A 15459-nucleotide genomic window follows, 5' to 3' on the forward strand; every position below is an offset into this window, starting at 1 on the left:
GCATTAACTGCAGATCTATTTTAAACATCTAAAAGCAGTAATGCCGATCTATTTTAAACTTCTAAAAGCAGTAATTAAAGAAAACATATTTCCAAAGTGTATAATACACGATGAAAGTTTTCACTATCTACACTGTAAATTCATAACGTTAGTAATAGATATGAACTTGTGTGTGAATACCAAAGCTTTTAGTGTATGGGTACTTGGCCCAGCATAATATCTTGGGTTCTGAGAGCCCAAAAATTGGTCTTTTTTCCTGCACCTCATGATTAGTATCTGTACTCCATAATCACATCAAAAGATTAAAATATCCTCCTTGTTGTACCATATCATCCTTGTTGCTATAATTGCTGCTGCCAACTCCAACCACACCTTGTTCTCTATTGTTACCATTGCACTCTTTGAGAAGAGGAAGAAGAAGATAAGCTTGTTTTGGAAATATTGTTCTAGAATATCATATATGTTTTGGACTGTATCATATGTATATGTATATTCTGGAAAACACATTCTAATTTTTTTTTTCTGAAAAACTCATTTTGAAATACATTTCACGTGTTTTAGAAAGCATATTCTATAAATTCTGTTCCAAGAATCTTATTATAAAAATCTTTGCTCTAAAAATTCTGAAGCAAATAATGCGAAAGTTAATTTTACAAAAACTAAAATGTCCTTTTCAAAATTCAAAATGTACAGTTAGAAATTATGAAGGTACGGGAAGAAAACTTTTGGCCCAGAATGACGGTCTATTGTGACAAGCTGGGCCTAAAAGCCAGGTCGATACATACTATGAGTTAATTTATGACGGTCTATTTTGTCAAGGGTTTTGGTACGTTCATACTATGAGTTAATTTATGATATTTTATATTTGAATTAATATGCGTAAAGAATTGGGTTTGTTTATATGTTGAATGATGTTCAAAGAAATGAGCAGTGGTTGAGTTAAACTAAATGTTATTAACTAATAAGCAATTATGTTAGGACCATTAAAATCAGCAGTGAGTGAAAACTAGGTGTAGGTGTAATGATTTAGAAAATTCAGAAAGTGGAAGATAGGTGTGTGTAGCTGATTGGCCGATCGATTTTTTACGGTAGTGTATATAAGTAAATTTTTCAAACGTTGAGACACTTTTTGCATGCACCTCTTCTCTCCAAACTTTCTGAGTTTCTTCTCCTTCTCTCTACAATTCTCCTTCTTCTCTCCACGAAACTTTCTCCTTCTTATGATCATCATCTAGGCTGTGTCTGAGTTCTTCCTTGGTGGCAAGAGTTTCCTTTCCATCAATCTAGTTGTTGTGTGAAGTGGGTAAGTAAACTCATTCGTTCTGTGAGGTTCTATATTTTTCTGACACATGCAAGCACTGTTCATCTTGCATGTGTTCATCATCTATCTCTCTGAATTTGTTTTTCTGTCTTTGATCCTCTGGTTAGTCCCTTTTCACCGATCAGAAATTTAGTAGGTTGCTTAGAAGTGGTTGCTGGTTAGTCAAAACGGTGGAAGCTTAGGAAGTGTCTGGTTTATTCAAGGTAAGGGAAGCTAGTAATTTAATAATGTTTTCTTCTATGTTTGGAATTTCTGTTTGAGTGCTTGCATGTATGAATAATGGTATGTTTGATTGAATTGTATTAAAATTTTGTGATTGGCCGAGACATGTGAGTTGGTTTGGAGTTTCCTGCTGTAGAACGTTCAGTCATTTCTGGTTTGGGAAAGAGAGTATGTGAAAATGTGAGTTGGGGTCAGTGTGAAATAGGTTCAGTGGAATAAGTTTAGAATAACTTAGAAATCAAGTTTGGAGGTTTAGAAATTAAGAAAAATATCTTGTTTTGGTTTAAGAAGTGTTATTCAGAATTTTGTTTTGTTGACCGTTCGGCTGTGTTACGTACTCAATCATTAACTAGGTTCGGTCTATTAGAGGTGTCATCTATTTATGACCGTTCGGTCTAACTACAATGTTATGATATTTAAAATAGTGTTTGATTTGGATAGAGTATCCAGTACGCTCTAAGTACTCGGTGTAGTAAAACCATTCGGTCTAATTTTTTAAGAGTTTGGTTTGAGTTATGAGTGTTCGGTTTAAGCTCTTCGGGTTAGGCTAAGTTCTTAGTAGTTGGTTTTCTATAGTGGTCGGTCAATAATAGCATTCGGTCATTTTCTTTTGTATTGTCTCTTATGAATCGTTCGATCCTCTCGGTTGGGTAGTGTGAAGGTGTTCGGTCTCCAACGTTCACATGTTCTCTTTATTCTATGAATGAAAATATAACTGATGAATGATAGATTATGTTAAATATGAGAATTTTGACTTTTAAATACTGTGGAAGAGAATTCCAAGGCGAAATGTCTCGTGTATGGTTATTGAATTGTAAAGTATGAATATGGATATGCTAAGCTCACGTTCATCCTGAAATTCTACGAGTATCATTCTCACATAGAGAGAGATATTTCAATTGTGAGAATAGCAGGAGGTCCTACCACCTCAGGGTGCCGAGGTCCTTGGATAGTAGCTTGATTGATGTCAGTTGTTATACTACCACAAGTGCAAGGACGACTGTAGCTACATATTCATACAATCCGGATGGTCAAGTCATAGTGTTCAGTTTATATATATATATATATATATATATATATATATATATATATATATATATATATATATATATATATATATATATATGTGTGTGTGTGTGTGTGTGTGTGTGTGTGTGTGTGTGTGTGTGTGTGTGTGTGTGTGTGTGTGTGTGTGTGTGTGTGTGTGTGTGTGTGTGTGTGTGTGTGTGTGAATTGTAATGTTCGGTGTGTATGTGTGTGTGTGATTATTTGTATTCAGTGTTTGCATGATGTATCGTTCGGTTTCGTACGGACTAAAATTGCATGAAATATATAGATGTGTTTATAATTAAATTACATTAGCTTACCCTACTTTCTTGTTTTGTTCATCCGGTTACCTTTTCTTTTGCAATGATCATCCTGTGGATTTGAACAGGAGGCGATGAGTGTTAGGTGGAGCAAGCGTTGGAAGGCAAGGATCCTGTTGCTTAGGTTAGGACCGCTCGGTCATCAGTTGTATATAGTTTTAGAATGGATCGTTCGATCAATGGGCTTAGCTTATCTTTTGTAAACCGATCGGTTTATACATGGTGTTGTATCATCGTTTGGTTCATGTCCATATTTTTGCATCAGACTTATGTTACTATGTAAAGTTTTTAGTTTTATAGTTATTTTTGATAATTGTACGATTAAAATACTTTACTAACTCTTTATAAACTAATTTATCATATTATTATATGTGATTAATCTATGATATAGTATTATGTTATATTTTTGAATGTTACATGTTATAAAAGGAACATCACATAACAACATTATCACACTAAGAAGAACGAAGAGAGAAGAGACGACTTTTCACATATGCTTCAAATTGATATTTGGAAAAAGAAGAGCATTGAATTTTTCACGTGAGAATAGTGAAAATTTTTCATTGAAAGACTGTCAAAATTACATAAATGATTTTACTCAGTTTTAATAATTTTATGTGACAAAAGTTGCACCTAAATTCCTATAAAAGAGATAACTTAAATCATAACAGAATTTAAATTCTCTTAAGTAAGCCCATCTAAATAGGCCAAAACAAGTTATAATCAATCACTTTAACTAATTTGTCATTTAATATTACAAACCATAAAATATATAATATGTATCAAACATAATAATCATAATATATATATATATATATATATATATATATATATATATATATATATATATATATATATATATATATATGAAAAAATTGGTTTTTTAAAAATCGATAAAAATTATTTTGATTTAAGTTTTCTTTCATTATGCTAAGTCTCATCTCAACTATTTCAGAACCTATAAGTTCACGAAGAAAATATATAAAATTTAGGATTAAATATATTTTTAATTTTTAAACTTAGATGTAAAATTAAAATTTATTTATTTTTTAAATTTTAATACATTTTGATATCCAAAATTTAAAAGTGAATAAATATAATCATTTTAAATTATATGTCAAATGTATATTAGGTTGATTTTTTAATTATTTATATTATTTTTACACGTTTAAATTTAAATATCATTCTATAATACCATTTAAAAAATTAAATAATTTAATATTATTAGTTTAAAAATATTATATTCATTTATTTTTAATGTTTAAGAACAAAAGTTCAATAAAGTTTGAGATATGAATTAATTCAAATTTCATATTTAAGTTGAGAGATTAAAAATATATTAAATGTAAAAGAAAAAAATTAAAGAAAAGTCATAAAAAAGTAAAAGTAATTTAGGTTTTAAAGTTAAAAATTTTACATGAATATTTTTCTAATTTTCCATTTATAATCTTTAGAATTTGTCAAGTTCAACACACATAGACATAGATATCTTCATAGTGATAAGATATTGTCCGCTTTGGACTAAGTCATTTGCTTTTGGTACCACTCCAAAATACCTCTTATCAATGAATATATGTTATGTGTATTTAAACTGATGTTCATCTCTTATTTTATCCGATATAGGACTTTGTTTGTACCCAATAGAATTTAACTTAAAACAGAATAATTTTTTTTCGTAAACTTGGACACCTTTCCTCTTATGCTCGTAAATTCATTGATGACAATTAAATATTATCATTTTTAACTTTCTAAAGTATCAGTAAACAGCAACATCTTTTGCTGTATAAACTACACAAATGTCCGGCATTAGGTCAATTTTTGTAGTTGTAAAGCTATTTATTGAAAAATAAAATAAAACGTAGCGTGAAGAATAAATGTGATTAAATTAAGAGTACGTGAAATGTATGAAGTAACCAAAATAAAATTTGGGGCTGGTCTGTTGTGTTTGGTCCTATTGAGTGAGGAATGAGGATATTTGTGACATGAAGGAATGAATAAAAATGAATTACTGTAGTGTTCATATACGAACACAAATCACGTTTTAGCGACCAAATGGGCCTACCATAATTCACTGTCACCAACTGGGAAGCTCAAATTCTTGACGCCTACAAATTTCTCAACTGTTTCTCTACACCTGCACTCACACACGTTTCCATATTTTGTTCATTCAGAGAAGTGTATTCCTTCAACTGAGTGACACGTTTTGACTAATGTGCCCATTCACTTGCACTGAACATTCAAATCACCACGATACTCAACTGATATTCCTACGTCCTTTCTTCCATCCTCACGCACCTCTTTCTTTCACCACAAACTCAACACTCAACCAATCATCTTTATAGGCTAATCAAAACCTATATAGGTACAAATCACTCTATGTGCCAAAATTTTGGTTCACCACTTCTAGATCTAAACACCTATTTCACCTCTTCTTATCATATTTATACTAAGGATACAATATAAATTACTGATAATGTTAATCTATAAGTAAAATTCATTGCTTAATGTATATTGGATAAGGAATACTTAAGAGAGGTTGCATAGACACAAAATATTTTGTAGGTTAAGTTATATATTGAAGATTGTTCGTCAAAGATTAATATTTTGTTTGTTAAAAGAGTAAGTATATATATGATGATTGTCGAGCGTCAAGTGTCAAGCTTAGAGTGTCGGGTATTGAGTACTGTGTACCCAATAAAAAAACCTAACGTCATATACTTTGTTAAGTATTGTCCACTAAAACTTAGTTATCTCTAACGACATTTACTTGTATTTGTTGAAGACATTGATAAACCATTAACTTAACCAAAACTAGCTAGACACCACAATAGGTAAAATGGTTATTAGGTTAGTTGGCCAATATCTTAATTCATTTAGTTAATGACCCACAATTAACAATATATATATATATATATATATATATATATATATATATATATATATATATAAATCAAGTTTAGACTTTACTTTTAACATTAATCACATTTTTACTAAATTTCTGACTTTGAGTACTAACTTAAGCCTAAAACAATTTTTTTCCAAAATTAACGTCCACTCTATAGAAGGCAAATACTAAGGATGAAAAAGAGTTAGAAGATGAATACCGAGTATAAAAAGATAGGAAGTAAAAGAGTCTTTACATAGTATTTTCTACTTTGTAATTACAATAAATAAATAAATAAATATATATATATATATATATATATATTATATTAATTAATTTTATAATATTAAATTAAACTTAAAATTTATTTATTAATATGATATCAAAATTGTTATAATTAAAATTTGGTGTGTAATAGTTATGAGTAGACAAACAAGTGTAGATGCTGTCTGCGAAAGAATCCTAATACAATTGGTGTTTCCACCAAACACAGTGAAACCACAGTGGGAGATCAGAATAAGGAAGCAGAATATATATTTACACACATACAAGGACACCATACCATCAAAGGCAACACACATCAATAACATACCAATTTTCCAAACAGTACGGTTTTGTACCTTTCTTGTATACGGAAGAAATGGAATAAAAATACACAATTAATCTTCACACCTATCTTTGCAAGAAAATAAGAACAGCGTCACAATTTAACCCTAAACTTTAATAAACTGCTTCTCATAACAGGTCATGAGCTTAATTTATCTCTATTACATAGAAGTGCATTTTTTCTACATGGTCTTCCATCATTTTATTACCAATTTGGTCTTATAAGACCATCATTTTATTACCAATTTGATCTTATATCTAGTTAATGTGAGACTTTTAACATATTCCAAACTTTCAACACATCCCTTCACGCCGAGTTCTGATACCATATTAAAAAGTGATTTTAAAATCTAACTCAATCCCACAAAATCAATTTATAATATAAGATTTGCACCACTTATATATTATAATTTTGTTTATCTCTAAACGACGTGAAACTTGTTTCATTATTCTTAATATAAAGTGATCAAATAAATCAAACGTTTGCGAAAAAATTGAAATATGTATATACAAATTGAAAGACAATAATTTTGTCACATATCTGTTTGTAGCTTCCATGCATCGCTTAACATTAAGCTAGCTTCCTTAATTTTTAATTAGTTGAAATCAAATCATTTAATAAATATTAGGAACTGTTAATACGAACAAACAAACACTTCGTAGTTGCTAGTGTGTACTTTATAAGGATGTTGTTATATATATATAAAACTGTGTGTATTTTGGGTCCATTTACGGTACTGAAAAAATAGTATCTCCTTTTCACTATGCACGAATGTGTAGTCAATGCTGAATGAGTAGGGTGAATAAATATAAGATCCAGAAAAAAGTTTTTTGACCAGAACAGAATAATTGGACTACCACAAATCCACCATCTATGTTAATTCTTGCTTTGTTTTGATCATGGGATTTATTCTCGATCAACTTTCTGTGCTCAATGCTCATCCTTTCCCCGTTAGATTTGCAATTATTTTTAATTCTCAGACTTTGACCATTATCCTCAGCTCTCAAATTCCACTTTCTAATAATATATAAAACATGTGGAAGAAACATTTCTACAGAAAAGTATCAAATCCTTGAAATGTGAGACAAAATAAAGAAAATATATTTAAATAATAAAATGTCACAAGCAAATTTCTTGTGGAGGAAAACATGAATGCTAAGAGTAGATGGTTCAGTAGCTTATTACGAGGAATACATTTACTATGTATTGATATGTATGCAGGTCGAATTTTGAAAATTTAATGACTATATATTAATGTGCAAAAGCAGTCAATGGATCTATTCTCTTTTCTCGCTTTCTATTTAATTAATCCTTGTCTTTTGCCAATGGGAACATATCTGGAAAGTATTATTATATTTTTCTTGAAATTTATAATGTTTTAACCCTAATGCAATAATTTAACGTCCAATTTGTCAATAAAAAGGATATGTATATATATTTTGATATTGCTATTAATCGTAAATATAACTTTTATAATAATTAAAGTCATTGTAATTAATTGCTTAACTCTCAGATATAATTTTAATTTGCTGTTATTGTTTACCTAAAAGAGAATGCACACAATCCTTACCTTGTATTGTCTTATTCAACATTAGGTTTTTAAATATTTTGGATTTTTTAACAATATATGTATATATATACCTTTTGTAGCTACTGCTGCTGACTTTTTTAATTACATAGTTCCATTCATAAGAAATATAAATAATCTTTTTTATCTAATGAAATAGGTAACTTCATACCATTTTTTTTTTCAAAAATAACAATATTTTTTTTCTATTTAAAAGTAACTATAACACACTTTTTTTAAAAGGTAGTAAGTAAGGGAAAAACTGCAAAACTATAACTGCACTAAACTATAACTAACCCACCATTATACGTATTAAGTTTGTTTGGTCTTGGCATTTATTCTGGATGAACTTTGAGCTCATTCATTCACCAGTTAATTAATTGTTTTATTTTTGCTTTCTTCTCAAACTGACCGTTATTTCCAAAAGTCCCAATTTTCTACGCTAATATTATTTTAAAATAAAAGAAATCTATCGTATTTATAAATAAAATTGATACTTAAATTGTAAAATTCTAAATCTTAAAAATTTAATAATTAAAAAAATATACAAATGTGGTTAAATATATTGAGGAGTGAAAGATGAAATTGTTTATTGGTTGTAATTTAAAGGATTTATTTTATTTTAAAATATTTATTCAAATAAAAATATATTATTAAATATACGATGTAATCTGTTCACATATACAATTATAATAAACCCAAAATATGTGGGTAGCATTGTTAAGGCTGGAGCAGGGATAAATTTAGGGTGATCATATATTTTCTACAGATAAGTTTTGATATTGAAATGGGAGAAATTGGGAGGTGTTACAGTATTTGTGATTCAGATCTCATTGATAATAGTAATACCTACAACCACTTAAGAATAAATGCAATTAAAATTAACTTTTTCTTGTCTTTAACCTAATTAAAAAGTTAATACAAATAAAGATTTATGTTATAGGTGTTGTTAGTCTCAACATCATCCAATTAAAAATTTATCTTTAATTTTCCTGAAAAATATAAATAATCTTTATTTTACCTATGATAATTAACTAAATAAATTCCAACACTCAACTTATTTTAAATATTTTTCTTCTTTTTCACACATTTCTGCATAATTTAAAAAAAATATTTTAAATAGTATTGTTATTTTAAAAGTGTTTGTAAATATGAAATTTGTGAAAAAGTTTATAAGAAAACATACACTGGATGAAATGTTTATTAAATAAATATTAATTTTTAAAATGTTTATAGAATTATGTCGAAGAAAATTCACGTGCACAACTTGTTGAATTTTGAGCAAGATTTAGATTTGGATTCATTCCTCTTTTCCATAAGCCAACTGTCTCATTACACAATAGGATGGTACATAGGAAACACTGTGAAACATAGTGTTTTTTGTTTGGGACTTACAAATGTAGTATTCAGTGCATTATAGTCCGAAGTAATACTCATTGATTTTGATTTTTGGAACGACTTTTATATTGTTTATAATTTTTTACTGTGACAGTGACAACGATTAACAATCACAACGATAAAGTCTACTGTCTGAATAAAGCTAATGAGAAGGAATAGAAGAGATGATCTAATCCTACTTCTTAGTGTAACTCATTGAATAAAATAAACACATTTTTGTACTAACTAAACAATTGCTTTGAATTTTAATTACTTTATTATGAATAGTATTTTAAAAATTGAATTGAAATCATAAAGTTTTGGACAATGATCTATATATATATATTAATCTAATATTTTGATTAAGTCAATAACAATAACAAACAGATATAATTTTCACGTTCCTTTAAATACCGATTTTATCATATTCAACTTTTGATGCTTATGTCCATGATATATTTTTACACTAATTTATAGTATAAGTTAAATATTATTTTTGTATCATTTTATCTTGATTTATTGAACAAAGTTATAACACAATACGAACACTTTAAAATTTGAAATATTTATACAAAATAAAAAATAATATATAAAAGTCATAAATAGTGTACTTAATTTAAATTTATTTAGTTATTTTAATTTTCAATATGGCATATTTTAAACATTTATGAATTATCAGGTTAATTCTTTCAAATTAAAATATATAAATTCTAAGTATATATGGACAAGCAAATTAAAATAATATATCTGGTCCTTAATTACTCTAATTAGTTTTAAACATTATAATTATTCTAGTTTAGTTTAGGTTAGGAATCCAAGTGTGAGTTCAAGTCTCACATTAGATAAAAATGAGAAAGTAGAGCATTGTATAAAGGTGAAAAACCTACTAATTTATTACTTTAAGGTTTTTGGTAGAGAGTGGTGTCAATCCCTTATATGGTTGGACTCAGATGTCATTGGTGTGTATCTCCCCGGTGAACCTCCTCTTTGATAGACCCAACGGTGGTATTAGAGCCGATGATTTGTCTTGGTGACCGACTTAGACGAATATAATGATCCATATATCGAAAGTTTTCCTAGCGAAGGGTTCCAAGTAAGCATGTCCCCTTAAGATGAATGGCGGTACGAAGGGCTACTCATGGTTGTGGTTGATTGAGAATGTTTTCGCTGGAAGGGGAGTGTACCAATTAATGTGGAAGGGACTCGCCCTTGAGGGAGAGACTTGTTAGGAATCCAAGTGTGAGTCCAAGTCTCACATTCAATAGAAATGAGAAAATAGAACACTGTATAAAGGTCAAAGACCCATTAACCCATTGCCTTAAGGTTTTGAATAGAGAGTAATGTCAAACCCTTATATGGTTGGACTCAAATCTCATTTGGTATTGTGTCTTTCCAGTGAACCTCCTCTTTAATAGACCCAATAGTTTAATCACTGTAAAAATACATCTGACTAACAAAAGTATCCTAACTATTTTAAAATATGCACTTATTGTAAAATGTTTAACAATATAATTATGAGTTAAAAATAAAATATCTTATTTTATAATAGATAATTAATTGATACCAAAGTAAGAAAACAAAATTATGTATAGTATAAAAGAAAATCTGATAAAGTATTAGTTAGTATAATGTCTTTTTTTTATTATTAAATTGCATGTGTTTACATATACGACAAAGAAGATTGAACTTTTAATGTCATATTATGTTATGTTAGATTGATAAAAAGATATTCTTATGTTATTAATTCAATCTTAGTCACTGGATTGTAACTATAGTGGATTATACCAAATTGCATTTGGTAAACGTCTATTTAACTTACATAGTCAATAATTAATTACACTACATGAAATGAGCAAGACCAATAGTCTAAGAGAATGGAAGGGTGGATTATTACTCTCCTTCACCACTAGATAAGTTCAAAGTTGCAAATAACATGTTACATTTAGTAATGTACTATGATGAAACATGTTTCACACTTTCTATAATATTTTAAAATTTAATTTTAATGTAATATTCAACATATTTTAATATAAATTTAGAGGTTCTTCAATCACTTGTAATCTTAATTAAATGGGTGATTAGTGATCTACGTTTGCTTTTGGACCCTGTATGTACACCGAATGTGCCCTCCTAACATATATTACACATATATTTGTAATTTTTCTAAAAAAAACATCTACATTACATTTAATATAGATACATGTTTCTAAAAAAAAATGACATAATGTAGAACAGGAGTATCTCACTCTTAATTATTATCTTTTATGTTATCTTTAGTTTTCAAGATTTTGGTTAAACTCTCTTTTAACTTCGTGTCAAGCAGTAATGCTTTGTTTTCTTTTTAAATAGTTATTTTCTATTTTAGTTTCAAAATTAATATTAAATTTATTATTACATATACTTCGTCAGACGGGAGAAAACGTGAGTGGAAAAAATAAAGTTAATTTTATCTTAAATAAGAGATAAAGAAATGCCAAAACCACTAAGAAAGGTGAAACTGGGAGCTATTTATAGTTGTTGACACTGGAACAAGACCAAAACAACCATCTCCTTCATTCCTAGTTTGCCTTGTCTCATCCCCACGGAATATATCGCTCACTTACACTCATCTCCCAAAGTATATGTATGTCTCATTCCTATACACTATGCTCTCACTATGTTAAGAATTTGCGTTGCTATATATAAATAAGAGACATAATGGATGTTAACATGAAGAAATCACGGTCCGCAGAAGAGGTGAATAGTGAAGACACTAGAAAAGGTCCATGGAGCGTTGAAGAGGACACTCTTCTCCAAAATTACGTCGCCACCCACGGCGACGGTCGCTGGAATTCCGTCGCACGCTGTGCAGGCACTTATTATACTCTCTTCATACGCTATCAAACTAAACACTCAGCATTATCGATTCTAAAAGATGAAGTTATTTTTTTAATAATGTAAGATTTAAACGTGTGCAGGCCTTAAGAGATCAGGGAAAAGTTGCAGGCTGAGATGGTTAAACTACTTGCGGCCCGATGTTCGTCGTGGAAATATAACACTCCAGGAACAGATAACCATTCTGGACCTTCACTCTCGGTGGGGCAATAGGTAATTAAACTGGAACATGTTCCCGGTTAATATATTCTTGTTCTTTTTTTTTTTCTTCTTCTTCTCATTTGCGAGTTAGTGGATAACATGGAATAAAAAACAGAGAAATCCTCATGAAGACGTTGATTAGTGCGCTATATAATATTTTCGTAGGTGGTCGAAAATTGCTCGGCATCTTCCCGGTAGAACGGACAACGAAATAAAGAATTATTGGAGGACTCGTGTGCTTAAGCAAGCAAGGAATCTGAAGTGTGACGTGGACAGTGAACAGTTCAAAGATGCATTACGTTACGTGTGGATGCCCCGTTTGATTGAGCGCATTGAACCGTCATCGGAAACTCACCACCCGCCCCCTGTGTCCCTCTTCGAACTTCACCCGAACCCAACTCCTTCGCTCCATCACCAAAACGGGTTACACGGTTCGTGTTCAGGTTCCAATGCCTTGGACTCATCAAGTGCCAAGTTGGAGACTCCTTTAGAGCCTGAAGATATGGGTCATAATAATGTTTCAGTTCCGGGAGTGTGTGAAAATATGAATGATCGAGACGTGGAACAGGGGAATATCACGCTACCTTTTGCTGGTGGGGACTCAATGGAGAGTTTGTGGGATGATGAGAATCTGTGGCTTATGCAGCAACTTTGTGATGATCTGGAAATTAAAGACAATTTCCTTGCGTGACGCAAGTTAAAGCCAACAAGTGTGTCTGTGTGTGCTAATTCGGTGACTTTGACGTACAAATTCGCAGGTAAAACTGCGTAAGGGTCAGTTCCATGAGCTTGTCCTAGAGTTGAAAACTGCATGCACTTTTCCTTTTCCTTTACTTTTAACTAATAAAAGTAAGCTTTTTTCTCATTGTCATTCGGTCTCTGCTATTTTGTAGTTAGAGAGATCGTGAAAGAGAAGGGAGTTGGAGTTGCTTTTACATTTTCATTTTCATGTTGTTTTATGCATCTTCACGCTTGTGCTTGACATTTGATTCACGAGTATATAGACAATTTTACTGTCCGTTTGAATGCCGAGAAATGGATGCTGTGTAGAAAAAAGAAAGAAAATATATATAGTGAAGGAGAGATTGAGTTTAGTTTGATAGAAGATAGATAAAAGTTGAAATATTATGAAAACAAGTTAGAAATAAAACTCCGGATAACTTGACAAGTCTGTTCTGAGGCACAAAGGTGTAGCGTACATAAAATATCAATTAATTGTCCTGCCCCTAACTCTAATGTTCCGACATTGTATATAAGAATGAAAATGGAGTGGGTAGGATAAGAACAATGTTTATACATCATTGATTTGGTCCGAAAAATATTCGTTTCGTTACCTATTCTGTTATTTATTGGATATATAAATGGACAAATATTTGAGTTCTTTCGTACCGTGTGTATCCATTAATTAATATAAAATAAACTTTATATAATGACATATTATACCCGTTCAAATCCACCAAATATAAAAAGAGAAGTGGTGACAATGTTATAGTTAACGTGAAATCTTCTGTATTGATTGGATTTATAACCGATACAAATATGGTGTAATACAAATATCTAATAAATTAGAAAGACTTTATATATTAGTTAAACCTAATGTGGTATAGAAAGTTGAATATTGAATTATTTAGATTTTGTAATACATATGTTATTCACTCTAACTTGTATAATATGTTAAATTTTCATATTCTTTTCAGTATCATCTTTGAGTTTCTCCCTCACGCTCTCTCTAAGTTTCATACTCTTCGCTCTTTTTCCCAACACATTCGCAACAGTCCTCACCTCCATCTCCTTCCTCCGTCGCTCTCGCCATTATCTCCTTAGAGATTGTCATTGTCTAATTCTACATTGTTCCTGGTCTAATTTTTGCGTTTTTAGGTATGTTGTAGATGTGGTTCGTCGAGTGACCAACAATGCATTTCTATGTAGGTGGAAGCACGATTTAGGGATCTGTGGTGGTTTCTCAAACGGTGCTCGCATTACTCAAATAGTGCTTTCATGGCTTGCATATATGAGCCCAGTCGTTCTTGCGAGGTGGGCAAATTTTCATTTCTATAGTGTCACATGCATTCTTGTGGTCACAACAACTTCGATGTTCATTTGTTGTGGAACTGTGTGGTTATACACATATGTTCTGATACGAGGTGGTTATATCGTGGTTCTAGTTCATCGTTGTCGAGTAAAGGTGCCTGGTGTAGAGATTTGCACTTACAATGAATGTTGGTGAATTCATTATTGTTGTGTGGTGTTATAGTGGAGGAACGTTGAAGAGGTGTGAGATGGTCGTTGGAGAGAAGGGTACACAAAAACAATCTTTTATAGTGGTATAAAAAATAGTATAAAGAAATGACTTTTTATATTGATTCTTGAACTAGTATAAAAAGTTTTAATCCTTATACCTGTATAAAAATAGGAATATAAAAGTATTAAACTTTTTATACCAAATAACTGATATATAAAAGTTTTTTTATTAATTTTGAAATCAGTATAAAAAACTTTTTCTAACTTATACAAAAAAGTTTCTTTCTAAAAAATAAATTTAAATGAGTTCTATAAAGATATAAATTTAAAAAAAAAAACATTTTACAAACTAACTTGATATAGGTCTATACATATATAGTAGAAATATATGATGTCAAATTTAAACTTTTTTTTCATTATTAATATTTTTTCACTAATAATTTTATTTTATCACTTAAGTTTAAGAAAAATATTTATATAAAATTTACTGATAATTATTAACAGGTAAATATTTTTATATTGAATACTATAATACTTGTATTCTCTCTGCATTAATAAATGAGTAATTAAATATTTGTAACCATTATCGACAAAAAAAAAAGTAAATAAAAGTATCAATTTAATATCCGTAAAAAATAAAATTCTCATTCCTATTTGCATTATTCATGGGACAACATACTGTTCAAGCAGCCTAAGAGGATTAGCTCAAATCTCACCCTTACTGGTAGCAATATACTTATTTATGTGAGAATAACATCCTGGTTTTTAAAGTAGTAATAATCTTTCCGTTTTATTAGT

The 15459-nt window shown here is 29.9% G+C and overlaps 1 protein-coding gene across 1 annotated transcript; it reads left to right on the forward strand.

Annotated features, from left to right (window-relative positions):
* Positions 1 to 12042: 12042 nt before the first annotated feature.
* On the forward strand, positions 12043 to 13438 carry LOC108327625 (transcription factor MYB2). The gene is made up of 3 exons (XM_052872659.1): positions 12043 to 12196; positions 12291 to 12432; positions 12586 to 13438. Exons 1-3 carry the CDS (start codon positions 12043 to 12045, stop codon positions 13109 to 13111), a joined length of 822 nt encoding a protein of 273 aa, XP_052728619.1. The 3' UTR covers positions 13112 to 13438.
* Positions 13439 to 15459: the final 2021 nt, after the last annotated feature.

The sequence above is a fragment of the Vigna angularis genome, chromosome 2 (genome assembly GCF_016808095.1).
Source record: "Vigna angularis cultivar LongXiaoDou No.4 chromosome 2, ASM1680809v1, whole genome shotgun sequence".
Lineage (NCBI taxonomy): Eukaryota > Viridiplantae > Streptophyta > Magnoliopsida > Fabales > Fabaceae > Vigna > Vigna angularis.

What these genes read in the sequence shown, in the direction of transcription:
- LOC108327625 (XM_052872659.1), top strand. Translation starts at nt 12,043, where the DNA reads ATGGATGTTAACATGAAGAAATCACGGTCCGCAGAAGAGGTGAATAGT. An exon ending in TTCCGTCGCACGCTGTGCAG is followed by an intron (nt 12,197 to 12,290) that starts GCACTTATTATA and finishes AATGTAAGATTT; the next exon opens with AAACGTGTGCAGGCCTTAAG. An exon ending in CACTCTCGGTGGGGCAATAG is followed by an intron (nt 12,433 to 12,585) that starts GTAATTAAACTG and finishes ATATTTTCGTAG; the next exon opens with GTGGTCGAAAATTGCTCGGC.